The following is a 26,001-nucleotide window of genomic DNA, read 5'->3' as shown; positions in this document are numbered from 1 at the left end:
GTTTTCGACTCTTTCCTGTTCAGTTTTTCTGTGCCCTCTCCTTTCCCCTTCCCCCCATATAAGGAAGGCATAGAGATAAAGAGTCCCTTGGATCAACAAAGAACAAAAATGGATTCACAAATCTAAATGCATTTGGCATTAATTATGCGAGTTTTGTATAGCCGTTCACCAACTCTGACTGTTCTCAGAGATTAAAGAAACTTCAATCTGATTATCTCTCTTTGTTTGATGCCATTAAAACCAAAATTCAGGAGGCCTTGTGGGGGATTTGTGCAAATACAAGAATCCCCCACTCTTACCTCTTGAGATCCACCAATCTACAGACAAAACTTCACCTTTTATTTACAACTCAAGGTGTTGAAATTTGGCATAGCACCACCTCCAAGACGAGTAGAATAAGCCTAACAAACTCGAACGTTTGAAAAAATTGAAGAGCTATCCATACCTAGCCGAATTAACCCTAGCTGTCTTGCTTGGACTTTGCTGAGTTCATATCAGTTTTCAAGCTTGTATTTCTTCTTTTTGGTGTGCCCCTCCGTAAGCGCAAATCCGCACCACATGCACGTTTTCTAGGTTTTTTCGATGAAGTGATGCCAGAATTCAGATTTGATTGTGATCCAAGCTCCACGACTTGCTTCTGAGATGCTACATTGTCATCATTTGATGGAATGTTTTCAGTAGCTGCTCTGGCACCAGAATGAACCTTCTCGTCTGGAGCTGTATTACTGCCCTTTAGACTTCCATTGTTGGGCTTCTTCATTAAAGGAGAGCCTGGAGGACAGGAGTTTAAATTTAAAGATAAAGAGCTGGAGGAATGATCAATTTTCTTGCCCATCTGGCAGCCTTCTACGGTTTGAAAAGCATTGCCTTCTGAATCATCACACCTAATTGGATCGTCCTGTTGATCATTAGAATCGGCATCAGCATCTGCCTTCTCCACATCCTAATCAAAAGTTAGAAGTAATCAATAAGAAACAAGCAATTTATAGAAAGAATGAAATCAAATCTCACATTAAACAAGTTCAATCAATCAGAACTTGGTAAACAGCACTATTAAACAACGAAAACTAAAAATAAATCTACCCTCTGACAAGCCAATGTCCATAATCAGATATTTTACACTTTATATAGGTCCAAATGAAAAGGTATAAATCCCAGCTTCGTCATACACTAACAGTTACAGAAGTTTGCCATGAAACTGTTGAGTGGCTTATTCTTTTTAAGTTTGACTTGAAAGCCATACAGTTCTTTCTGTCACATGAATGACATGATAAAGAAACTACCATGCAGATTTGTGCAACCTAATCAGCAAAGCAGCATTAACAAACCCAATTAATTACCACAAAAAAAATAAAAGACATAAAGCATCATAGTGTATCTTGCCAGGGAACAAGAATTCAGGCAGTTGAAAACGCAAAAAGGCATTGGAGCAATACCTCATTTTGCATGTCAACCATCTGGTCAGAATCAGATCCCTCCTCTGCTTCTGAATCTGCCATCTCTTCACATTCAAACTCCACATTCTCTCCAACTTCATCCTCAGAGTCACTTAACTCCTCCTGCTCCATTACAATTTCTGGAAGAGATTGGTCCTCAGTATTATCAGCACTGCTCCTGTTTCCTTCATCACTAGCTACAACCACCGCATGGACACCCGAATCCAACTTACTGCCAATTTTGTCTGGAGCATAAGCCACAGGCATATATTGGCTGGACTGTTTCAAAGAATCCTTTGGCATTGGAGATCCTAGGTTTCTAAAATCCTTGGCATTTGCTACTGATACAGCAGTACCACATTCATTTACATCTTCACTTCCTAGTGCCTTGTGCTGTCTGGATGTGGAACTGAGGCATATGTCCAAGTCAAGTTCATTAATCTTTTGACCGGGGCTCACTGCAGAGGCAGCGGAACTATTATGCGCACAACACATACTAGGTGTGCCACCTAATGGACTTTGAACCTGAGCACATCTTCCCTCAGATGTCTCTAAATTTGCTGAAAATTGAGCTGTGGAACATGCAGCCACTGAGCTGGAATTCACATCCTCAGATCTTTGAAGAAGTGGATGAAAATCAACCCGACAAGATGAACCTGATTCACTCGGCTTCAATGACTTTGCAAGGAAATTAACAGCACTGTTTGCATGGCGTGGATTGTGGAAGAGACTCAGATTTAATTGGGGTGGACTTCCTGCAAAGAAGTTAAAAGAACTAGAAGCACTTGCACTAGAGTGCAATGGATAATATGGAAAATGACTGTTTTCAGGGGCCTGAAACAGTAAAGGATGCATCTGAAGATCAGACTCATCTCTTTCTTCAGAAGCATCCTTATTCCTGATGATTAGAGAATCTCGAGGCTGCCGATTACTAGTGTTGGCGTTCACAGGGCTTATTGTAATTTGTCCTGCTTTTGCTGAATTACAAACTCCTGAATTTGCAGTATGCTTAACCACTTTCCCAACTCCAGCTTCTGCTCCAGGACCTATAACAGAAGAATTGGCACTTGAAGGCTGCACAGTTGCTCCACCCTGATAGCTCTTAAAAGCAGACTGTGACATCACACGGACAGAGGGTGGAAGATTTACAGGAGGCAGGTCTGGAGCTAATTTCACTAGACGGGCATTATTAACTCTACGTGCACGATAGGGTCTGCCACATACTTGAGAGCTAGATGACCTTAAAGTTAAATCAAAAGCATTAGCTGAGCATTTAAATGAATGTCCAAGATAACAGTGTGAATTACATTGTCAAATTGATTTCAGAAAAACTAATGAAAGATATGAAATGATAATGGTGCAGAAGCCTGAAGTACCTTACAGCGGCTGGAAATTCATTGAAGATAGGGGCTTGGGCACCTTCTGACCCACTCCTACGCAGTTGTTCACTGACTTGGGAGCCCTCCTGCAATGGTGGTTGCAGAGGGGACTTCTCCTGCTGCTGTGAGTTGGGAAAACTGGAAGCAAGATTGGAGGTACCTGGTCCCCAATCTGCCAAAAATGCCTCATGAACATAAGATTCCTCTTCTCTGTCCATCTGATTACGTACATTATTTTTGTCTACACAAACTTTATCCGTGCTATTATCCTGTAAATTATGAATTCAAATAAGTAGAGACACATAGTTAATCAAAAGAGCTCTTTGGTTGTGTCTGGTAATCCCAAAGCCACAAGTCAAGAGAGAGACAAAAAGCCAAGGCCAGTTATTAAAATCTAAAACAATATGATACCCAAGATGCTAATCAACAAATTTCACTCAAGCCAAAGAACTGCAACTCAGTCTCTATGCACAAAGTTTGCAAACAAGCAAACTAATTATCATTCATGAGATATAATAACAAAATGTCTCTCCACCAGGCTTAATGCTCTCAATTTTTTTTCTTCATTTTCCTGTATTTTTGGGCTTTTAAGGAGAGAAAAGGTTTTTCTTTTCTTTTTTTTTGTTTGTTTGTTGTGGGTGGGTGGGTTGGGGGGGGAGGGACACAATGCCATTGAAATCCTGCTAAACTAAAAGATAAGACCTTATAGGGAAGGAAAAGCACAAGGGCCAAGATTAGCTTGCACTACCACTTCGCATAGGCTTGCAGCGTGGGGTCATCTCTCCAATTACAATCAAAGAATGGGACAATCTGCCCCTTCCCAGGCTCCAAATCTGCAAAAACCTTATTGCAGTGGGTTTGCTTCTAACGAGAGCTCATAGAAGTTATGCAAACATGGTTATGCAAGCACACATTTGACATTGACATACACCACTGAACAACACAACAAAATTGAACCCCAAAAAAAAAAAATCAATTCCCTCCTTTGTTTATCCTTTTTTAAATTTTCACGTGTACCTGATTAGGCATTATATATTTAACACAAGCCAAGATAATTGAAACAAAAATAAAAATAGTAAAATTAGCTGAAAGCGATAAGGCACTGATATAGAATATATTGTTTATGTAGCAATTATTCACCTGTTAATGGGTTCTTTTGAAAAGGAAAGAAGGAGGGGGGGGTGCATAGTAAGTGTGCAACACATACCATTTGAAAGATGAAAGCTTACCTCTTTCTCTGGTGAAGTCTGCCAGTTGGGCAAAGCTGCAGGTTTGCTTGCTCTCCTGTTTCTTTCATATAGCTGCCGCTTTGCATTTTTAGTTGCGTCACATTTATATGACTTTTGAGTTCCATTAGCAATACGCCATTGCCGAGGTAGCAAGGATGGATCTCTATAAGGAACAAAAAACTTCCATATGGACATCCAATCAAGTTTAAATATCTTCAACCCCTATACATAGTATCATTAGTCAATAGACATCCAATCAGTTTAAATACGTCAGCCCCTACATAATCAATAAATAGAAAGGATGCCTATGAATTATATTCAGCTATTACATAGTTACCTCTTCTATGCGTGCTATTTCGTCAGCTGTCAAGGGAGAATTTTTCATCCTTCGAACTGCCTACATAATCCCAAAATTTGGAATTTCATCATGAAGCATACTAAGTACAAATTCTCAGCACCAAAATTCCAATAAGATAACGAAATCCAGCTTAACCAAGATGATGGCTTATCAATTTGCTAACAGGCAAACTACGATTTTCTTGATATAGATGAACTCAAGTTGATGAACTTATCAAATAAACACTGGAGTATCTAAAGATGCTTTATTATTTTAAGGTTTTCTTTAATCTTATGGAAAGCGCCTTATGTAAAATGCTCTTGCATATACACAGATGTCAATTATCTTATTTATATCTTGACTGGAAGGAATTCTTGGAGAATTTTTACATCTCCATTTTAGAAAATAGAAATTTTCTTTGAACACAGCATTGGCTGTAATGGCTTGCTTATATTGGACCCAAATTAACCAGAAACAAGACCAACTAAGAAGGTTTCGTCTTAATAGGAGTGTGCCATGCTGAGGAAGTTATTTGAAGAGGGATTCTTTTTTTTTTTTTTTTCATAATGTTAAATAAATCATTGCAAGATCTAAATGATGATGATATTAAAGTTCCTCTCCGTGCTATAACATCTATCCTGCACTGTTTGGTATGTTGGAGACAATTTTATGATCCTGATGCCCTTAGATTTGTTCAATAACTATGATTTTCTTTTTCTCTTTTTCAAAGGGTAGTTGTTGGAGGAGGAAAAGCGGTGCTTACAACAGACATTTCCTGGAAGCATTAAGTAACTAGATCCAACTCCTGAGCCAGAGGTTTATTTACAGCAAAAAAGAAGAAATGAACCAGAACTTAATTCTACCACTTGTTTAAGAATACTCTAGTAATATTATAATCAATGAAGATGGACCACAGCAGCAGCAGATTAGTCGAATAGAGCTTCAAGTTGTGAACCAAACAAGTGTAAACATACCTTTATTGGATTTTCAGGTGCTTTAGAGGACGAACGATTCTTCTGCCTTACAAAAATCTGTCAAAGATTTAATAGAATTACCACTTAAACACAACTACTTTAACGAGACAATGCAACAATCAGAACCAAGATGTGATGCCATTTTACAGAGAGGGATAATTGTTCTGTTTGGTGGGGGAAAAAAGGCATAACGTATTCTTGCCACTGCCTTGTCCAAAAATAAATCACCTGATGCTTAGATTTGCAAGGAAGAAAGCGCTGCTGAATTGCTTTCCAGTCTGTATTATATTCCATTAACCCCAATGCTAATAATCTGCATTTGAGATATTACAAGAAAATAAAGTTCTAACGCTTTTCAGTTGCAGAAGATAACAGAAGCAAAATTGCATGAGTATGAAAATGCAGATAATCAGCAAATAACAATAATACTCTAACTTTAGAACTTGATCAAATGCTAAATTCTAACAAAACCACGTACTATAGTTAACCATGGTTGACTTTCAATAACCTTATCTTCACAAAGACAATTGAAAACAGGAAAGCATTGGGAAACAATGCGGTATGTTACAAGTCAATAGTAGGCAAAAGGCATTTCTAGCTGAATGATTAAAAAAAGAAACCAAAAAATGACAAATGGAAATTGAACTATGAGTCATAGCCAATGACATGAACTTTAAAGCATTCCAACATATAAAAAATTAACATGATAAATTAGCAAAAGTAATGAAAAGCATACAACTCACTCATCCTCTGCCTCGGTGAAAAGTACACGGTTTGCAAGAGGGGCAGGGGGTGGTTTATGAGGGTAAAGGGCAGGATTAAACAAGGGATAAAATCTCTGAGCTATCTCAGCAATCTCCTTTGGAACTAGAGCAACTGATTGCTTTTTGGCCCTTTCAACTAGGGCAGATGCCATTGTCTTCTTAGGTGTTCGATCACTTTTAGGTGACAAATGTGCCACACTCAAAGTTGGAGAATCAGCACCTCTCAAAATTTGATCACATGGTTCAGAAGCAGGGAAACAGCTTAAAGGGAATAACGGTTCCCTTTCTGAGCGAGTATCACACGTAAGTCCCACTTGGCGTCTATGATATTCCTGCACCACTGTATGAGTTAAAGATCAATAACAGATAAACCAGAATGTTCCAAATATACGAGGAAGCATCATGCCTCCATGACTAAACATGCATAATGTGAAAAGATATAGCTGATAGTTTTGTCTTGAATAACATTCCAGCAGAAACATCATCCACAAAGTTCCCAACTAATCTGAGTGGAGCTACATCCATTACAGACAATACTGAACCATTTATGTATGGCATCCAGAAGGAACCCTCAGGACCATGGCCATCACGAAGAGACTCACGTCTTCCTTTTGAAGCAGAGATGATATCAGGCGGTACCATGTTATTCCCTGAAGGACAGCTTCTCCAAACGTCAACAACAGAAGAAGATTCATCAATGCATGGCACTGGGGAAATTCTGGGTGCTTCATTTGGCACTGATGGATGAATGTGAGGAGGAAAGAAGCAGAAACTAGGATATGGTAATCTTCTCCATGCTAACACATGATCACGTACATGAAGCATCTCTTTAATCAATTCCTGAACTTTGGCAGCTATGTGCCGTCGAGAAGGCTCAAGTACACAAATGGAAAATACCTGAACAAGAAGCTGCATGTGTTCATGGATCAGACAATGCAATTGCCCAATCTGATGTGGAGAAAATCCATTTATAGATCCATCAGTTGTTGAAGGAGGAAAATCTGCAGCATGGTTCATTATGAAGCTTTTCCCATCCAGAGTTGAAAAAGGCAGCCGTTGTGCTAGAGGTGCACTTGGTAAGAGCGGGCGTAATGGCCTCTTCGACTGCCCCAAAAGCTTCTTGTTGCCTTCAACAGAAGCTTTCTTGCGTCTATTTTGCCTAGTCTTGGGTCGGCGACCAGCAACATCATAAACCTCTTCTTGAATCCCATCCCTTGCATCCTCATCAATGTCACTCTCAAGTGCCTCTTCAATTTCAAGCTCGAAGTCTGCATCATTTTCTTCATCTTCATCATCAACATTGTCATTCTCTTGTGCACTTTGAGGGTCCCCATCCCCACCAAGTAGAACAGCAGCAAGAAATTTCCTGTACTCTTCTTCATCATCAACATTTTGAAGGTCATCATCATCATCTGTTTCTTGAAGAAAAGTCTCCAATTCATCAAGTGTAAAGCTAGCAAGTGAGTATCGAGCTCTTGTGCGCATGCAAATTGCATCCTCATCGTCCATATTTATTACAGGCTTCCCGGAATGTACAGCAGGGCTGAACTCCCCAGCCACCAAATCACTATCAACAAACATCCGGCTGCCTGATCCTTCACTCTTTTCATGCAGGGACCCAATTTCGGAGCCTTTTTTACATTCTCCTGCAGTAGAAGTTTCAGTCTGTGTCACAACCTCTTCACCTGGGTCAGTGTCTCCCACAGGACAGTCCTGCACTGGACTGGGAAGCTTTGCTGTGGAATCAGTTGCTACAGATGCAGAAGCATTTTCCCTAATATCCGTAACATCAGCATCCAAACCTTCATTTTCAGAGCTCAAGCTTGAAGAAGCTTCTTGAGAAGGAGAATCCTTTAATAAAGGATTGAAATCTACATCCTCTTCCTCATCTTCATCTTCATATCCATCCTCAACCTCATTTCTGTTACCAACACCATCTGCAGTATCGCCCTTGTTCTCATTGACCTCTTGTTCCATTGGATATTCACCACATTTGTCTACGCTGGCACAGGCAGGAATTGTACCATGCCCATTGGGGTCCCCAACTTCCCGTGGTAGCATAATTCAACCTTAAATAGTAAGGCATATTTCAAATGCAACCTACCCTGAACATAAGTTCACGACTTGGGCACAATTTCACACACAGAGATATCCACTTTGCCTCCTATGCAATTTACAACCAATCTAATCAGTAGACAGTTGAGCTTGTATTTTGTATGAACCAAAGTTAATGAAAACTAAAACTTCCAACCAGAAGAAAAATGAGCCAATAAAATTCCAATGCTAATAAAGCTTCCATTTTGCTTCTCTGGCTTTCAGCTGAGCACCACAACTTTACAGCATAAAAAAAGAAGGGCAATGCAAAAGATGCATGATCACCAAAATTCCCCCCCACTGATCCTGAAATTGTACCATAGCTTATTCAACAAAGCCAAAAAAATTTATCACAATCCAATTCGTTCTCAAGTTTTATAAACATTTTGCTATTTAATCCCTTTTTCAACCCCTTATTTCTTCAACCTTGCATGAAGGGCCAAAGATAACCAGAATTTAAACCCGATAATTAAAATCAAACCAAGATGATTAAAAAAACCAGGCTTGATAATACAAACAGGCAAATTTACAATCAGATAAGAGAAGGCGAAGAAAGGAGTACCTGGAGAAGCAACTGAGTCTGAAGAAAACCCAAATGGAGATGGACTGATGGAGGAGGAAAACTACACCCGGAACCGGAAGGGGTTGTCGGGTCGTGTCCCTGTTTTACTTTGGGAGGCGTTTTTCAAGTAGAAGCGTCGCTAAAGCTCAGCGATTTTGCTTGTTTTGGGGGCCCAAACAACAAGATCCAACTCTACCCGAAAAAACGAAACAAGCTTCAAAGAACCCAACCCAAATAGCTGCCTGCAACCCAAGGCTCTTTGCTATCTACCTTTGACGTCTCTTTTGGACCCGGAGTGAGTGACCCAGTTCTATGATGTGAAGTCGGCTATTATTCTAATCACTATTAGGGTGTTGATATATCAATAATCATGAATTTTTTTTGAAAAAATTATTCAAAACGTCCCTCATATTTTACAAAATGACTTTTTTCATTCCTCACTTTTAAAAGTATAATCTTATGTTTTTTACAAATTTACATTGGTCAAGTTTGGTCTCTACTTAGATTTTCGATTAATTTTTTGTCGGAATTCACTACGTGTCTAACATGTGATCATTTTTTAGGGGTAAAATTGTCAAACATATTTCACATAATCTGATCCATAGTTCTTTACATTTCACAAAATAAATTCTTTCATTCCTTATATTTCACAAAATGAATTTTTTCATCTCTCACATTTTATAAAATGAAAATTTTCATCCATCGTTAATTATGTATACGATAGTTTTTTCTTATTTTTGAAAGCTCATGTATATGTCTATTTGATTTCACCTGAACAATACAAATAGCATGTAAAGTATCTCTATTTAATTTCACTTGAATAAACTAATTGTTGTTGTAGATGAAATCAAATACAGATATATTACATGTTATTCGTATTGTTCAGGTGAAATCAAATAAATATATACATGGGTTTGAAAAAAACCTATTTGAACACATGATCAATAAGCGATAAAAAAATTTATTTTGTGAAATATGAGGGATGGAAAAATATATTTTTTTGAAATGTGAGGGACGAAAAAATTTATTTTGTAAAATATAAGAGGCGAAAAAATCGAATTATGTGAAATTTGATTTGACAATTTTGCCCCTAAAAAATGATCACATGCAAGGTGTGTGGTGGATTCCGACAAAAAATTAGTCGAAAACTTAGGTAGGGACCAAACTTGACCAATATAAATTTGTAAGAGACATAAAATTACACTTTTAAAAGTTAGGGATGAAAAAAGTCATTTTGTAAAATATAAGGGATGTTTTGAACGATTTTCTCTTTTTTTTTTAAGGACAATAATCATGAATTTGAGTAAAATTTTTCAATTTTTTTATTACCATCTAAATTTAGATTTCATAAATTAGATGTTCATAATTAGTTTGCGATCGAATAACTGGTAATTCAATAATATCCAAGACTTTATAAGTAATTAATCAAAAATTTTGAATTTCCTCTCGTCTTCCAATTGAAAACAAAAAAAGGTCAAAACTAAAACAATATGTTTATAATTCCCATGTCAAAATCTTAAACAACATTGAAATGGCGCAAGAAGTCCTAAATTATATAATTATATCAAACAACACGTCCAAATTTCTAGAGTTAGTTTAGACATTTAGGGTCAGAGTTAGCTTCGGAACGCTTCGAGAATATGTATTTGGATAATGATTGAAGCATTGGGTACAAGTCATTATAACTCTCTGATTTTTGTTTGCAAGTCATTCGATGCATTGCCTTGTCTGCTAGTGTTTATGCTTCTGTTGTGGTAAGGATTTTAGGGATTGATTTAATAGAGGAATTATTTCCAAGCAATAATGTACTGTTTTGATGGCTGCTCTTTCACCTTCTTCCGTTAGGTTCTGTTCATCTTCTTCTGATATGTGTGTGTGTGTAGTTTGATTATTAAATCAAAACATGTTGAGCAATAATGTACAGAATCATTAAACTACACAAGGAAAATATATATAATAGTACTATAATGACTGGGGTTGCTGGATTTGCAATTTGCATTTGGATGATTTACTTGTTTGTATATAGGCGGAAAAGACTTCCAACAAACTACCAAGTATGAGAGCTACCAGTCTTGTACGTTAGACTTCTTCTACCTGTAAGTCTGTCCTCTGGTGAGTTTATCAATAGGCCATGCAGCATAAACTACACGTTATCCAAAGCATAAATATTACTGTACTAAATAGTGGACATTGAATCTGGCCATTTCATTCCTGCTCTGCTATACTACTGCTATTAGTAGCCCAGAATGGCAGACTCTCATCGCACCAGGGTTGATGGCAATGACAAAGTTGAAAAAGGTACTGCATATATTGAAATTTTTTTGTCCATGGCAAGTAATCATAGCCCATGATTTTGCTTGCCCATAAGTATTATGAAGATGTTGATAAACCCTCGACAAGGTCAAGCTCAAACGTGATTATAATGATACGCAATCTGTGTCTGGTTGAGCTTGAAAATCAGAAAATGAAGCGATTAAGTTTGAGCTCAGCTTTGCTTATTTACAGCCCCCTAGAAGTTATAATTATGTCATCTTTTTTTTTTTTTGGGCTAAAAAACCTTTCTTTCTTCATTATTTTTCTTGGTTGTTGTGTAGAGGGCACCATCAAGAGGAGGGAGTCCAAGCCAGAATTCTCAGAAGATGAAGAAATGCTTATGGCCAGAATGTATAGACTGGTTGGACCAAGGTTAACTTTGTATTAATACATTATAAGTTCAAGGAAATGTTTAACTAGTACATATTCCTGTTGGTGGAATTTTAGTTGCTACTAATAATTCGCAATTTTCTCCCCTCCTGTGCAGGTGGGCTTTGATAGCTGGAAGAATACCAGGAAGAACACCCCAAGAAATGGAGAAGTACTTCACTTCCAAAAATGCTTCAACAAGCAATTAACCAAGGATCTTGAGTTGCACCTATCTAGCTAGTGTTCGTTCGTCTGCTACTCCTGGTTTGGATTGTGCTGCTTCTGCCCCTAGCTGTGAAGATTGTTCCATGGATTTTCAGCAACTCTTTTAAGTGTGTGCATTTTCTTAGTTCTTTCTTCTCTTCATCAGACTTTTTATCTGTGCATTATGTTAATCAGTGTTCAATTTATGTGCCAATATGTGGATATATTTCCAACTCAATGAAAAAAAACCCTGTGGTATACCTAATACACAAAAAAGTCACCTGTGATTTCAAAACATACAAAACGACACCTCATGTGTTGAACTAAATTGTAAACTAATAGAATTCGTTAAAGTTAACGAAAATGATGGTCTCGACTGTTAAACTTACAGGATTCCATTAAATTTTCTGTAAAGTTTACTGGATTTTGTTAAGTTTAACAAATTCTGTTAGTTTACAATTTAGTTCAAAAAATGATGTGTCGTTTTGTATGTTTTAAAACTATAAAGGGTTTTTCTATGTATTAGATATACCACAGGAGGCTTTTTTGTTTTTAACCCAAAAAAAAAAACCAAGCTAGTATTTTGTCATCTATTAATTGTACAAGTCCATGCAGAATCAGCATGCAATCATACAGCACGTGCAGGGTGCTCATCAGCAGTTGCAAATTGTAGTCTCCTTCCAAGAAAAGATATTGTAATCTCCTTTTGCCTGATATAGCATATTATTGTTATAAATCCCACAGTAGTTTTTGGCATCTAAGTCCAGAACAGGGTATTTCAAAATCAGTGTAGAAATAACAAGAAGAAGAAGAAGGAGGAGGAGGAGAGACATTTGCAGGAGTCCAAAGAATTTCAGCCGTGTAGAGATGGACAAGTATGGCTGCTTTTAGGAGATTTTGCAATTGCTTATAATGAAGTAGGAAACCTTCATCGCATACACCAGTGAATATCTAAAAGACCAGAGTGAACAGATGGGAAGCTTACATCAAGCTTAACTATGTTGTGTTTTTTATTATCAAACACGTTTGAATAAATTAAAATCTGAATGCATTAACTTGAAGCGAAGAATTGAGTTATCAGACGACACGGCGTGAATTAAAAGTTTATGTCAATAAGCCAGGCATGAGAAACACACAAAATTTTCCAGTCCAGTTACATACTACGCCTTTCAATTCACAAAGTGCCAACTGCCACGACTTCGAATTAAAAGCGTGATTCTCTAGCCCTATTTACAACTACTATATGTTAGGGACACACAAGGGCGTGGACTTCAAAAAAGCGTCCACCTTTGAATTGATGTAAACGTGAATTTATAAGATCGAACGCTTGCCTGTGGGGCCCCGGTACCGTTTTAGGGTTTATCCCGCTAAACCCCCCCACTCTTCCAAGGGAAAAGAGGAGAAAGGAACAGGCCTGAGAACAAGAAGAAGAAGAAGAAGAAGGAAGGAATGGAGTTTGAGAAAAGAAAGGCAGCAACTTTGGCCTCCATGAGCTCCCCTGAGCCAGACAAGTCCCCCAAAGGCACAATTGACACCCCAATCATCCCTCTCCTAACAGCTATCAACTCCCACCCTTCATACTTCACCACCAGCTCTTGTTCTGGCCGGATATCCATCTTCTCCCAACCTATAAACCCCAACCCCGCTTCCAAAAAGAAGGCCAAAGGCGGTTCTTGGCTCTTCATCTCCCATTCCCCTGTCGACCCTACTTCAGTCCTCCCCCTTCTCTTCCCCTCTTCTTCAATCCAGTCAAGTTATCGTGGCATCAGTGATCAAGAATTTCAGGATTGCCCACATAGCCTAGTGTTCAAATTTGAGCCCCTGATCATAGCTGTGGAGTGTGAAGATATTGAGGCAGCTCAGTTTTTGGTTTCTTTAGCTATCTCACGTGGGTTCAGGGAAAGTGGGATTACTAATTTAAGTAAAAGGGTTATTATTGCAATCCGGTGTTCGATTCGATTGGAGGTGCCATTAGGTGATACTGAGAAGATAATGGTGTCTTCAGAGTATGTAAGGTATCTGATTGAAGTTGCTAATGAGAAAATGGAAGCTAATAGGAAAAGAACTGATTCTTTTCTTGATGCACTGCTGAAGAATGGATTTTCTGGAGGAGGGCGTGTTCTTGAGCATGGAACTGCTAATGGTGAATTGGGGTGTGATGAAGATTCTGGGTGTTACAATAGTGGAAAAGTGGAATCTTTGGGAAATTCTGTGAGTTACCATGAGGACAATTCCATGGATGGTGAAAAGAGGAGCGGTCTTGATGACAGCCAATCTGGTAATTACTTCTTTAACTCGATTGAAAATTCATTACTTAGCGTCAAGAGTGTTGAATTTGTCATTCTTAGCACAATTTCTAATTTTTTATAGCACCAAATATGTTCATTGCGTTTAGTCAGTCTACTTGAGAGTTCTGGCCCAAAGCTTCATTTTTTTTTTAGTTTTGCACATTGACCCTTAGTCATTGAATTCAATATTACATGTGCTTGCGAAAGATCATCTCACACTCATGTTTTTCCAGTGAGACTTGGGTAACATCCAATTTTGCACCTCCAATAACTGATATGGGAAATGAATTTAGATCTTTGATTTGATTCTTTATTTCCTTTTTCAATCTGATTCTTATTGGAATATTGATTTGCTTTCTCCTCGTAAGTTTTGCTGAGCAAGGCCTGGAAATTTGTTTATTGCTGTAAAGGCAGAAGATATGGTCATAAAATGACATGCTATATATCTTTGATTGCAGGATGCTTTGCCTTAACTATGAGCACAGTCTGAATATTTATATAATTGACAGGATCTTCACAACTGCCTATTTCTCCCATTATAGTTGTTGGCGAGCCTGTGGAGAGGCTTTTCCTTTGGGGTCACAGTGCTTGTACATTGGATAATTTAAACCATGAGGTGATTGTCATTTTTGGTGGTTTTGGTGGCATTGGAAGACATGCGCGACGGAATGATTTGTTATTACTTGACGGAGAAAGTGGAAAGACTCAAGTGGTAAATGTTCAGGGGGCGGCACCATGTCCCCGTATGGGTCATACATCTAACATTTTAGGGGATTCAATGTATGTTATTGGAGGCAGGGCTGACCCATTGAGTGTTCTGAATGACGTGTGGGTATTCAGGATGGGAACAAAAGAATGGAGTCTGTTGCAATGTTCTGGCAGTCAGTTCTCACCAAGGTGATTTCTTTGATGCATTTTGATTGGGTAACACATTTAACAGTGCTAATTATTAGAGTCTAGTATTTGTCATTGATGCTTGCCTCCTAAAAGCATGACCTTCAATGTTCCAAAGCATCTGAGCTGTAAGGTTTGAGAATTTGATCTTTCATTTGTTATGATTGCTGTACTTAAGAGTCTTTTTCTCCTAATTCTTATTTACCTTTTTTTGTGTCCTTGTCAAGGTAAAAAAGAGTCCTTTGCTCCTAATTCATATTTACCCTTTTTTTGTATCCTTGTCAAGGTAAAATGTGTCCTATGATGTTGAGGTTTTTGCAGGCATCGACATGCAGCAGCTGTAATGGGTTCGAAGATATATATATTTGGTGGAGTTGATAATAATGCAATAGTATCATCACTTTTTGTCCTTGACACGAAAAATTTACAATGGACAGAGATACCCATCAAAGGTGAATGGCCATCTCCACGTCATTCTCACTCCATGCTGGCATATGGGGATCATTTATATATGTTTGGAGGATGTGATGGGGAGAAAGCGCTTGGCGACCTATATGCTTTCAATGTTCAAATATGTGAATGGAAGAAGTTAAATATGGATGGAAGAAAACCAACTGCTAGGTTTTCCCACTCAATGTTTATTTTCAAGAATTATCTTGGCATTATTGGGGGATGCCCTGTGAGCCAACATCACCAGGAATTATCCCTTCTTGATCTGCACTCTTTTTTGTGGAAGCATTTCATGGTGGATTCTACTGGCACTGACCTTTTCGTCCGCAGCACAGCCAGTATCCTTGGTGATGAGTTGGTAATGATTGGTGGAGGGGCATCTTGTTACGCATTTGGAACAAAGTTTAGTGAACCGACAAAAATAAACTTGCTTCCTCTGATGTCTCTTACTCAAAGTAGGGAGAAGCATATTCACTGTCATGAAAAAGGATCCACTCATAAAAACAGTGACAGCTGCCAACTTTCAGATATGGAGCTGAAACTGATTGGAAATGGAAGCCTTAAGCATGATGCTGATGTTGAAGATTTTGATGTAAAAACTAGTGATGAGATGGTTGTTTCTTATTGGGTTCTTCGACTTGAAAGAAGATATGCAAAATTTGGGAAGGATATACTCAAAAAGTTTGGATGGTTAGATCCTTCAAGACAGGTTTGCTCACAGGAAGCTGGGAAGTACATTTGCTTCCCAGTAATTGAAAGTTTTTGGTCTCTATTCACTAATACCTTATCTGAAGTACCACCTGATCTTCGTCCTGATCAACCATCTTGTGCAGAGAGGTTTTTGTTGAAAGATGTAACTGAATCAACAGCTTTGAATACTTTAATGGAATGTGGTGCCACTAAACTCGAGGATGAGTTTGTTAAACTAAAAAAGGGACCAATTTCTCCTTTAAAAGCAATGAAGGAAGCTGTGGCCTCTTTGGTTGCACATAGAGGGCTACCTACCAATCTCTTAGATGAGCTACCTTCAAGGTCTTAGTATTTCATTTAGCATCATTGGTACTACAAAATTGTTGTTTGTTAACTTTTCTTTCTTTCTTTTTTTTCCCCTCTTTGATATGGCTTCAACAATTGGAAATGAGAAATTTTTAGTGCCAATCTAGGATGCTGATTGAAGGTTTATCTTATTCCCTAATACATTTTACATGCACATTTGATCTACCTCAGATGGCAGCGACTAGGGGACATTGTCGTGCTTCCTGTGACATCATTCAAAGATCCTGCATGGAATTTGGTAGGAAAGGAGCTCTGGCCTGTTGTTGCCAAGTCAATTGGGACTGATCGTCTTGCTCAACAAGTAAGATTCTGCATTTTATTGATTGGAGCTGCTTCTAAAATCTTTGTGTGAAATTTTCAGATCCTACATTGATGTGCATATTGTTGAACATGTGCTGGAACAATTATTTTATATTAGGATTTTGAGAATGTGGGAAGGGATGGTGTAGATAATTGCATGGTTAATCTTCTCTATTTCCAATTTTTATTCTTAATTTTTTTTTGACAGGGAAATTCTTTTATTTTCATTGTGTTAGATTTGTTATGGGGAATTAAAAAAACATCTCCATTTGCCAACATGAAATTTCTGATGGTCCATATCAATGGCTTTTGGGATAAACTTGGATCCAACCAGGAATTTTGCTGTACTTTTTTCACTTAGAAGAATAAAATCGCTTGCTTTTGATGGAATCTGCTGATACTTTAGGGTCTGGTTGCATCAACTGGAACAAGGGATAGTACTCTGGAGATTCTTGTGGGAGACAACGGATGGGTTGAACACCGTGAGAATGGTATCTTATATTCTTTTGATGCTACCAAGTGCATGTTCTCTTGGGGGAATCTATCTGAGAAGCTTAGGATGGCCCGTCTTGAATGTAGAGATGAAGTCATTGTAGATTTATTTGCTGGCATTGGTTATTTTACCTTGCCATTCCTTGTGAGGTATACTATGATATCAATTTTAAGTTTCTCTCAAATGCTATCTTATATATTTTGTATTTTGTATTCTTTGAAGCAACAATCAAATTGGCAATCCTAACTTCCTTTTTCTATGTTGTTTGGGTAAATTGAGTTATTACATCATTTTGGGAACTAGTTTCTTAAATCTACTTGCAGTATAGCATATATATCTAGGACATAAAACTGAAAATTTTAACTTCTGTTTCTATGTCTTACCATTAGTCGTATTGCTTTCCTCCGCATCTTCCTAAAAATTGGAGGAAAGATTGCTATCAATTTGCATACTTGCCTGATTTATTTAAGCTTTTCAAATGTGCTAATTCAGGATAAGCTTGCGTGTTTTATATTTATTTTATGACTTGTTTTACTTGAACCTCAGCCATGATACTGCCGGTTTGGAGCCTAAAGCATCCATGATTGCTGATCTTGCATGTCTTCTTGAATGCTGCATAAGTTCTTTTGCTGATCTTTTCTTTATATAGGGCTAATGCAAAGCTGGTATATGCTTGTGAATGGAATCCGCATGCTGTTGAGGCACTCCATCGCAATCTTTGTGCTAATAATGTGGCAGATTGTTGTGTCATACTTGAAGGAGACAATCGAATTACAGCCCCCAAAGTACATATTTAGCTTTATCTCGTAGTACATGGTCTAGCTTCACCTTGTAATAGAGAAGGTTTTTATGGCCAAAGTTGTTTGCTTGGTCACAGGGAGTTGCTGATCGAGTCTGTCTTGGTCTCCTGCCATCAAGTGAGGGTAGTTGGATTACTGCTGTGAGGGCATTGAGGTGCGTAATATTATCATTTTGAAAATGATCTTGTGCTTTGAATTTACATATCAGATGATTGTTGATGATTTTGCTTATTCTCAGCATCTGAAACATCTTCACTTTTGAACATCTGGCTATGTTTTGACCCTCCCCCTTATCTGTGTGTCCACAGTCTGCATGCATGCATTACATATTCTGCTGAAAGTTGTGCTGCTATGTTCCTGTCTATATGTCTTGACATATCGACTTGCTGTTGCCTTGGCAGAAGCGATGGCGGGGTACTGCATATACATGGGAATGTGAAGGATACAGAAGAATATTTGTGGACAGACCATGTCTCGAAATCCATCAACAGCATTGCTCGATCGGAAGGTATAAAATCCTCGTTTAGTACCCTGTGGCATGCTGCATCTTTAGTTATAGCCGTATATAGCAATTCGAAGGGATAACCGTACTTAAGTTGCGCGTGCTCGCTCGAAATTAATGGAAAACACTGGTTATGTGCAGGTTATTCCTGGGAAGTTTCAGTAGTACATGTGGAAAGAGTTAAATGGTATGCCCCCCACATTCGCCATCTTGTTGCAGATGTACAATGTAGGAAAGTTTTAAGGGTATAGTCGAAGAAGATGTTACCCTATACTATGTTAGCTGAGTATGGATAATTTAAGTTTCCTTACAAAGGAGAAAGCAAGCTCTGCTCTTTTACCTTTATCATGGTACAACATCAAAGCCTGGTTCAAAGCACAGGAGACATTGAGATGGCTGCAATTCTGTACCTATCGAAATTGTGGAATGGGACAAAGTATTTGATGCAATTCAGAAATTTATGGCGTTATGAAGTGTTGTTATGTGAAACTTTGCCAAAATAGTGTAGTTTATTGTTGACATAGGACAAATAAGGGAACGCAAAACTTGAATGCCCTGGACTAGAGGTGGCATTAATTCCAAGCCCACTTGCCCTGCTAAGCCCACCCATGTTGGGTGGGTTTGGGTTCATTTATGTGAAAGTGGGCCCTGACTCTCAGGACACCTCGGTCAGGTTCTTTTTTTTTTTTTTTTTCCTCTCTCTCAAATAAACGTCCCATATTCCTCCTCCTCATGCCTTTCCCACCCATGACTGTCAAATTTAGAATTCGAACGCTGAACTTGATAGCGAGGAGAATTATAAGAGCCTTCCTCTAATCACAGGGTTAATCCTAGTGGTTACTAATAGTCAGGTTGGATTCTTAGTCTGGTTAAATTTGTGGAAGGTGTAGCAGGAATCATGGCAGGAGGGTCATGGATATGATTTAAGGAACAAAATTTCACAATGTTAGGGATTTTAGGGATCAAAGATAGATCTTACAAGGGTTCTACTGTCCTTTAGTCCTAATTATTGTGCGGTGATTCACAGCTACAGGAAAAGGCTCTGGATGCAGAATGGATTTGGGTATGGAAACCCATCCTAAGGTAATTGAAGTTTTGCCACTCTAGTGTACTGAATTGTAGACACCTTTTCTCTTCATTTTTTTTGGGGGTGGGGGGTCAAACTGCAAAAATGACGGTAAAAAGAAAAAAAAAAAAAAAAAGAACTAAACACCCAGAAAGACAAATAATACATGAGAAGCAACAAAGGAAAAGTTTCAAAAGCAGACGGCAGAAAAAGAAAAGGGGAAAAGAAGACAATTGAATGACATCCACATTTATTTGCCCTTCCCTTTAGCGGAGGCATAGGATCCTTATTCCTGGAGTCCGGGGAATACCATCCAACAAGTCCAAACAAAATAGCATAGCCGAAGGGTTTCCAAACCTACGTATTGTCAAAAAAAAAAAAAAAAAAAAATCAAAAATAGAGCTCATTAGAGGAGAGTTGATTAGTTTCTCCTTAGAAAATGCAACTACTTGCTTATAAGGCAAATTTTTTAATTAAAAAATTCACATCATTCAATAAATCTACACTAATAATAAAAATACATCAAATCAAACATGACACAGATACATAATCTTCCATCCAAATATAGTAAATATAGTGTATATAGTGAATATAGTTGTTAGTGTTAGCGTGTTTCAACTAGTGAAATTTGTGATGTATATATGCATCCCAATAATCTGACTCACACAACAAAATTATTGACCCAAATTTACAGCAATTTGGCCAAATCTTGAACTTCTTCAGGGTATGATTTGTTTCTTTATAACCTTTTTTTTTTGGGTGGAAGATATATGATTATTTACCAGCTACCAGAAGACATAATCCCAATTTATTTATTGGATATCATCATCCAAGAACCATATGACACCTCCCGTGACCGTGCCTACTTCGTTGAACAAGTACACATATACATACAAGAAGTCCCCAGCACGAAAGTACACGAACCTTCAATTAATTAATAATCCCCATCATTCACCGTCATCATCATCGTGGCGGTGGTGGTGGTGGTGTTTCTTCTTCTTTTTTATTTATGGGTTTTGTTGATCAGACACAAATGTCAAATCATTATGGCCAACGGACGGATGGATAAGCAGGGTACCAGATCATTGTGAATCTCTAGGTCTAGGCTATTGGCTTTTGTTTTATCGACGGTAAAAGAATCTATCTGTGGAAGCATTGTGACACAAAAGGAAACGCCAAGGAAAGTAGAATCGCTTGGGCATCCGTGGATGAAGCTACAGTTATGCGATCAATGTACATTCTTTACACAATGGAAGTCGTGCTACTCAACCATTTTTAAAGGAAAGAAAAAAAATGAAATGAAAAGTCATTAATCATGTGAATTAATTTTCTACATACTGATATCGACTTTAAATGCATACTACATGTGAATTTTAAAAAGATTGTATATCACAATAAATTTGATACATTCAATTGTATATAAAAGATTAATTATGATTATATATATATATATATAATAATTATTTTGACGATATGATAAAATTCTATTAATATAAATATGATAGTGTTGGAAGAATAGTACTGAAATAAACGTGACACGTAATTTGTAGTTATAATGTTATATGATGAGTGTCGAGTAAAATAAGAAAACAAATCATATTACATGAATATCGATTGGCTGTTCAGGCTTCGCATTTTGACAACAATTTTCTTTGAATGAAAACGTAGATCAAAATAGCAAATGGAGAGTTCAAAGGAACTCAAAGGAAAATGGAGAGGAGAAGCAGAAATATAATCCGTTTGAATTGCTATTTTTAATAATGTTTGTTAAAAAGTATGCTATAATAATTTAATATATGATAAAAAAAAAATTGATTAAAAAAATGTGTTCATAATAACTTAAAAGCTTGATCCGAAAAATCACAATCCAAACAGCGCGTAGAGATGCTGAGTTGTGTAGCGAGTGATGTGATGAGTGGGATCGGGGAGTCGCAATCACACTCGGCCACCTGTAAGTTTGTGAGCTATTTTAAAGCTGTCGCAGGGACCTTGCAAGATTGTGGGGGCCGCCGGATGTAAATACTTATAATTTAGGTCCGGTGGTTGCGTGAAGGCTGAGCACTCGGGAGTCGGGACAAAAGCCAAAAATCATCTGTCGGTGGTCACAAGCGGCTGGCGGCTGGCAGCTGGCTCCTTAGTCTGGCTTCAGCCTTCAGTCACTTATTCGGCTCGCTCCTTTTCCCTTATTGGTTGTTCTAGCAATTTTCCTTTTTTTTTTTTTTGGGTAATTTTTCTCCCGTTACAGTGTAGTATACATTACGAATTTGAAAATACTCTATATAGTTGAAGAAGTCAAACGCTACGAAGAGATACGGATCACTCTCAATTTATTAATTTTTATATTTATCATTATGTTTCTCTTTATCTTAATTTTTTTAGATATGTTCACGCGTGATTTGTAAATAATTTTTTTCGATTATTTAAAATTTCAAATGATATAAGTATTGGTATAGAAAGTGTTATATTCATCTGTAATTTTAGCCTAACTACTGTATCCTATGAACTTCTCTGTCATGTTTTCTTGTAAATTTTTCCTTTTTTGTGAACATATTTTTCAATTATCTTTTATCCTATATACATCAAATGACTATAATACTTTTTTTTTATTAAAACTCTTAAAAATAGCAATCCAAATGGGCAATTTTCAACTGAGACAAGAGTTTGGTTGTTGCACATATTTTTCTGTCAATTACCATTTTATGATAATCAGATTAATCAAGTCCTGACCAACCTTTTCCTGAATTACTTTATATTCTTTTTCCTTCCTTAACTGTTTAATTACTACGGGGGAAGGCTGGGTTGGGTGGTACCGGGGGGGGGGGGGAGTGTAAGCAAGAGGTTTTGGGTTCAAATCCTCTCACTTACACAAAAAAAAAAAAAAACTGTTTAATTACTACATGTTCTTAATCTGATTTTTTTTTGACATTAAAAAAAGGAAAAAAAAAAGAGTGCCCAAGTTGGGACAGGAATTGGGAGTTTAGAAATATGATTTGAGTCTGAATACTTTTCCAAATTGTAGGATAATGCTTTTGGATTCACTAGTGTTCAATTGTATCTCGAAATGAGGATATTAATATTTTCAAAATTCTCATTCCTTCCTTCTATCAACAACAAGTGCCGGCTTTTTGTCTCTGTATTTGTCATAAAAACTAGATCAATGTTGAGTTTTGAGTTCCATGCATCCTTTTGTCTTAGCTTGCATGTTCATATTACAAAAACAGAAAATTGGTCATAACTCCAAAATATGTAGTCTACATAACAATAACTCAACATCCCAACTAAATTGCCAGATGGGGTGAAACTTCATGCAATTGAATATTATGCTACGTTTGGAAAGCAACCACGTTTTTTTTAAACACATTTTTCAATCACCTTTTTACCTTACATATATCAAATCGCTACAGTTTTTTTTTTATAAAAAAAATTCAGAAAAATGCAATCTAAACTCCAAATCAATTATAATACTAGGCAATCTGGGCTGATATGTTTCTTTCATCATTTATTCAAATCAACAATAATACACTCATAAAACAGGTTAACTTTTGCTCATTACTCTCTAACTAATGACCCCACGTAAGTGTTTGAATATATTGTACTATTATGGATCACCACATTTCATGACCATTTAAATATAAGGCTCCACCCTCCTTGGTCCCCGTACAAAGCAAACAAATTGCAACTATTTACTTTAACCAAGAATTGCCCAAATGGATGCCATTGGCATGGGCAATGTGTCTTCGAAAGGAAGAGCCATGTGCTTGTTCTTGTCTCGAGGGTTTTCTATTAATTCAAAGTTTACCAAATCTCTGGCGTTGATGATGGAAACGGGACAAGAACGGTTGCAGTAAGCAACTGTTTGGAAAGGTTGATGGCTAAGATTTAATTAACAAAAAAAATATAAGATTCAGATTTTATTTTGTACATTATTTTTCACACATATGAAACCCACAAAATTTTATTCTATAATTATACGTTATGTAAAATAAATTATATCGTGTGTAAATTGAGTTATATCTCGTGCTAAATACACAAAACCGATCCAGCTTCTCTGTTGACTGCTCTGCCCCTGGTCCATTGAAGATTGTATGAGTTGGATTCCTTCAAACAGTAGCCTATGGCATTTTAAATTTTGTATAATGTATGATATGATCTGCCCTACTACACTCTTCAATCATGCACTCAACTTGCTTATTTTGATAAGCAAGGTGGGATGATTGGCAGTGTAACAGAAGAAATCAGGGGAAAAAAAAATTTAAAAACGTTTGATAAGATATATGTGAATGATAGATATCCTCCTCCTCCTCCTCCTACATTTTCTGCAATTTCTCGAAACAATTATTCAGGTATGCTTTGTACTTTTGTATATTATTCTAATCAATTCCAGCTGCCTTATAAGATCTTAAACAAGCAATTAAAATTGATGTTGCCTTTTCAGACATTGACGGAGGTCTCGTAGAGGAATATTTAATTGCAAATTAGAGCAGACCAAGCCCTAAATTTGGGTCAACAGATTATGCTAAACACGAAAAGCGCTTTTAAGTACTAAAATTATTTTAAATAGAGTGTTTGGTAACTAATTTTTTATAAGTTAAGTAGGATATAGTTTTGACAACGTCAAAGCGTTTATGTTAGAGTAGTGTTTTTTTCATAAACGATCGTTACCTAAACGGAGCCTCAAACTAGTTTATGGTGTCAATCTCAAAGTAACGTGGACATATTTCCGTTAATGTTTGTTTTGACCTCTTGAACAATAATTGTTGTGAGTTTCAAAATGGTGAATGGCTGTATAATATAAACAAGTGATAATCGGGACAAAATCTTTTATCACTGAATCCGGTAACGTATGACTGTATCTTTTAGACTTTTCCCATTTGAAGCAAGGAAATCGAGAAATGTCGGTCCCAACCATCATTTATATATTTTAAGTAAGGAAATGAGCGAGATTTAAAAATTGGGAAAGAAAAAGCAAAAATTGAGTTTTAAATTCAAATTTAGATAATCTGTCATGCATCTAACGATGAAAGTGTATATACTGTCAGTTAATGCATAGAAAATTAATCCTTAAACTAATATTTTTTCAGTAAAACAAACACGTTCTCCTCCCAACTGCTTGTTTTACACCCCAAAAAAAAAAAAAAAAAACTCTTTTCATCCTTCTATACGCTCTTACTATACAATGTCCCTAGTGTAAATGCTTGTCATTTGATTTAAAAGACATTTACCAAATATGTGTAGATTTAATTCTAACATTTGTAGTAACAAGTTCTATTCCTCGGTTTGTACCACGCTACTAATAAGTAATACTAGTAACTAATTCAAGTGCCCGGCTCCCGAAAACAGGTAGACTGCGGTGCTGAAACGCCAATGCTTTTCTTGGGCGTCAGCCGTAAATGCTGCACCGATACAAATGTCAAGATAAGGCAAATGCATCAGCATGACAAGCTGACGACTGCAGCTCTTCACTAAAGATAATTTGACAAAACCTCCCCTTGAGGTATGTTAATTACGAGCACGCCCCCATAAGTTTGGGTAATTGTATTTGCATTTATGGTTGAAAATGACTATCATAACATTTACAGATAGTCAAACCCTTTACGTGAAGAGATTGCTATAAGAAAGAAATTCAGAAAGATTTTGCTGCAGCCTGCAGGGCTGCTTCCCTTGCACCATGCCCTTGGTGTCTACTTGTATGAGTTTGCACGTCAAATTGTGTGTTAAAACTTAGAACATAAAAATATTTCCAGAAAAAAGGCAAAAAAAATAATTGGTAGAGTTGGATTCAAGACTAATATAAGATTTATTGTGGTTTTGGGTTTTGGTCATTTGGAAAGGGTAGTGAGTTAAAAATGGAACGATGTATGAATATTTGGAGAGCAAGAAATGAAAGATGCGATGAAAAACGTACATATTGTGAAATTTGGGGGGAGAGTTAGGTTGGGATGATAAGGTGTTATTAGTGAGAATAACATGCCTTATTCAATAATTACTCTGGTTCATGACATGTATGGTGTAACTTTCCATCGGCATTGTTGTTATAATTAGGGTTGCATTTGAGTCTAGTTGATTTCGAATAATATCATGCTCAATCTCCAATTCAATTATTGGTAGTATTACTCGAGCTCAAACTTGAGATCGAACGAGCGACGATTCTTAAACTCAAACTCTACTCAAGCAACTAGAATATGAGTTCGAACTCAACTTGATTAAACTTGAGGATCCTAGTGAGCATATCGAGTTCGAGTTCCATTTTTTAGTGGTAAATTTCACAACTTCTATGCCTAATTATACAAATAAGTTTGTCGAGCATTCGAACCTCCTTCTCTAAGGCTTGTGCTCAATTTGAATTGACAAACGGGATGCTCAAACTCGATTTAAACTAGATTTTAATTGAGTTCGAGTCCAACTATTGATCGAGTTGTTTAAGAACAATTTATGAGTAACTTAAATTTCTAGCGTCTCTAATTATAAAGGTATAATGATTAGTTATACCC

At 37.2% G+C, this 26,001-nt stretch overlaps 3 protein-coding genes across 6 annotated transcripts; 2 read left to right on the top strand and 1 right to left on the bottom strand.

Moving 5' to 3' along the window:
- Nucleotides 1–113: 113 nt before the first annotated feature.
- On the bottom strand, nucleotides 114–8,894 carry LOC113710221 (uncharacterized). 3 transcript variants are annotated; one of them, XM_027233104.2, is made up of 10 exons: nucleotides 8,776–8,894; nucleotides 6,722–8,283; nucleotides 6,099–6,459; nucleotides 5,584–5,668; nucleotides 5,356–5,412; nucleotides 4,382–4,441; nucleotides 4,045–4,266; nucleotides 2,813–3,084; nucleotides 1,437–2,676; nucleotides 114–943 (listed from the first exon to the last, which is right to left on the bottom strand). In XM_027233104.2, the coding sequence occupies exons 2-10, from the start codon at nucleotides 8,178–8,180 to the stop codon at nucleotides 461–463; spliced, it is 4,239 nt and encodes a 1,412-aa protein (XP_027088905.1). In that variant the 5' UTR covers nucleotides 8,181–8,283; nucleotides 8,776–8,894; the 3' UTR covers nucleotides 114–460. The 3 variants fall into 3 exon arrangements, with proteins under 3 accessions (XP_027088905.1, XP_071921604.1, XP_071921603.1); XM_072065503.1 differs by having other exon boundaries at nucleotides 6,099–6,451; nucleotides 7,017–8,283; XM_072065502.1 differs by having other exon boundaries at nucleotides 319–898.
- Nucleotides 8,895–10,841: 1,947 nt separating this feature from the next.
- Nucleotides 10,842–11,875, top strand: LOC113709246 (transcription factor CPC). Its single transcript, XM_027231966.2, has 3 exons — nucleotides 10,842–11,073; nucleotides 11,370–11,460; nucleotides 11,576–11,875. The coding sequence occupies exons 1-3, from the start codon at nucleotides 11,022–11,024 to the stop codon at nucleotides 11,664–11,666; spliced, it is 234 nt and encodes a 77-aa protein (XP_027087767.1). The 5' UTR covers nucleotides 10,842–11,021; the 3' UTR covers nucleotides 11,667–11,875.
- A 1,052-nt stretch (nucleotides 11,876–12,927) lies between these two features.
- LOC113710569 (tRNA wybutosine-synthesizing protein 2/3/4-like) lies at nucleotides 12,928–18,913 on the top strand. Of its 2 annotated transcripts, none has more exons than XM_027233651.2 (9): nucleotides 12,928–13,939; nucleotides 14,492–14,846; nucleotides 15,165–16,325; nucleotides 16,521–16,650; nucleotides 17,056–17,291; nucleotides 17,792–17,927; nucleotides 18,020–18,096; nucleotides 18,344–18,450; nucleotides 18,586–18,913. In XM_027233651.2, exons 1-9 carry the CDS (start codon nucleotides 13,111–13,113, stop codon nucleotides 18,693–18,695), a joined length of 3,141 nt encoding a protein of 1,046 aa, XP_027089452.1. In that variant the 5' UTR covers nucleotides 12,928–13,110; the 3' UTR covers nucleotides 18,696–18,913. The 2 variants fall into 2 exon arrangements, with proteins under 2 accessions (XP_027089452.1, XP_027089451.1); XM_027233650.2 differs by having other exon boundaries at nucleotides 12,929–13,939; nucleotides 14,459–14,846.
- Nucleotides 18,914–26,001: the final 7,088 nt, after the last annotated feature.

The sequence above is a fragment of the Coffea arabica genome, chromosome 9e, assembly GCF_036785885.1.
Source record: "Coffea arabica cultivar ET-39 chromosome 9e, Coffea Arabica ET-39 HiFi, whole genome shotgun sequence".
Lineage (NCBI taxonomy): Eukaryota > Viridiplantae > Streptophyta > Magnoliopsida > Gentianales > Rubiaceae > Coffea > Coffea arabica.
Note: the sequence above shows the minus strand (reverse complement) of the source record. Positions and strands in the feature narration are given on the sequence as shown.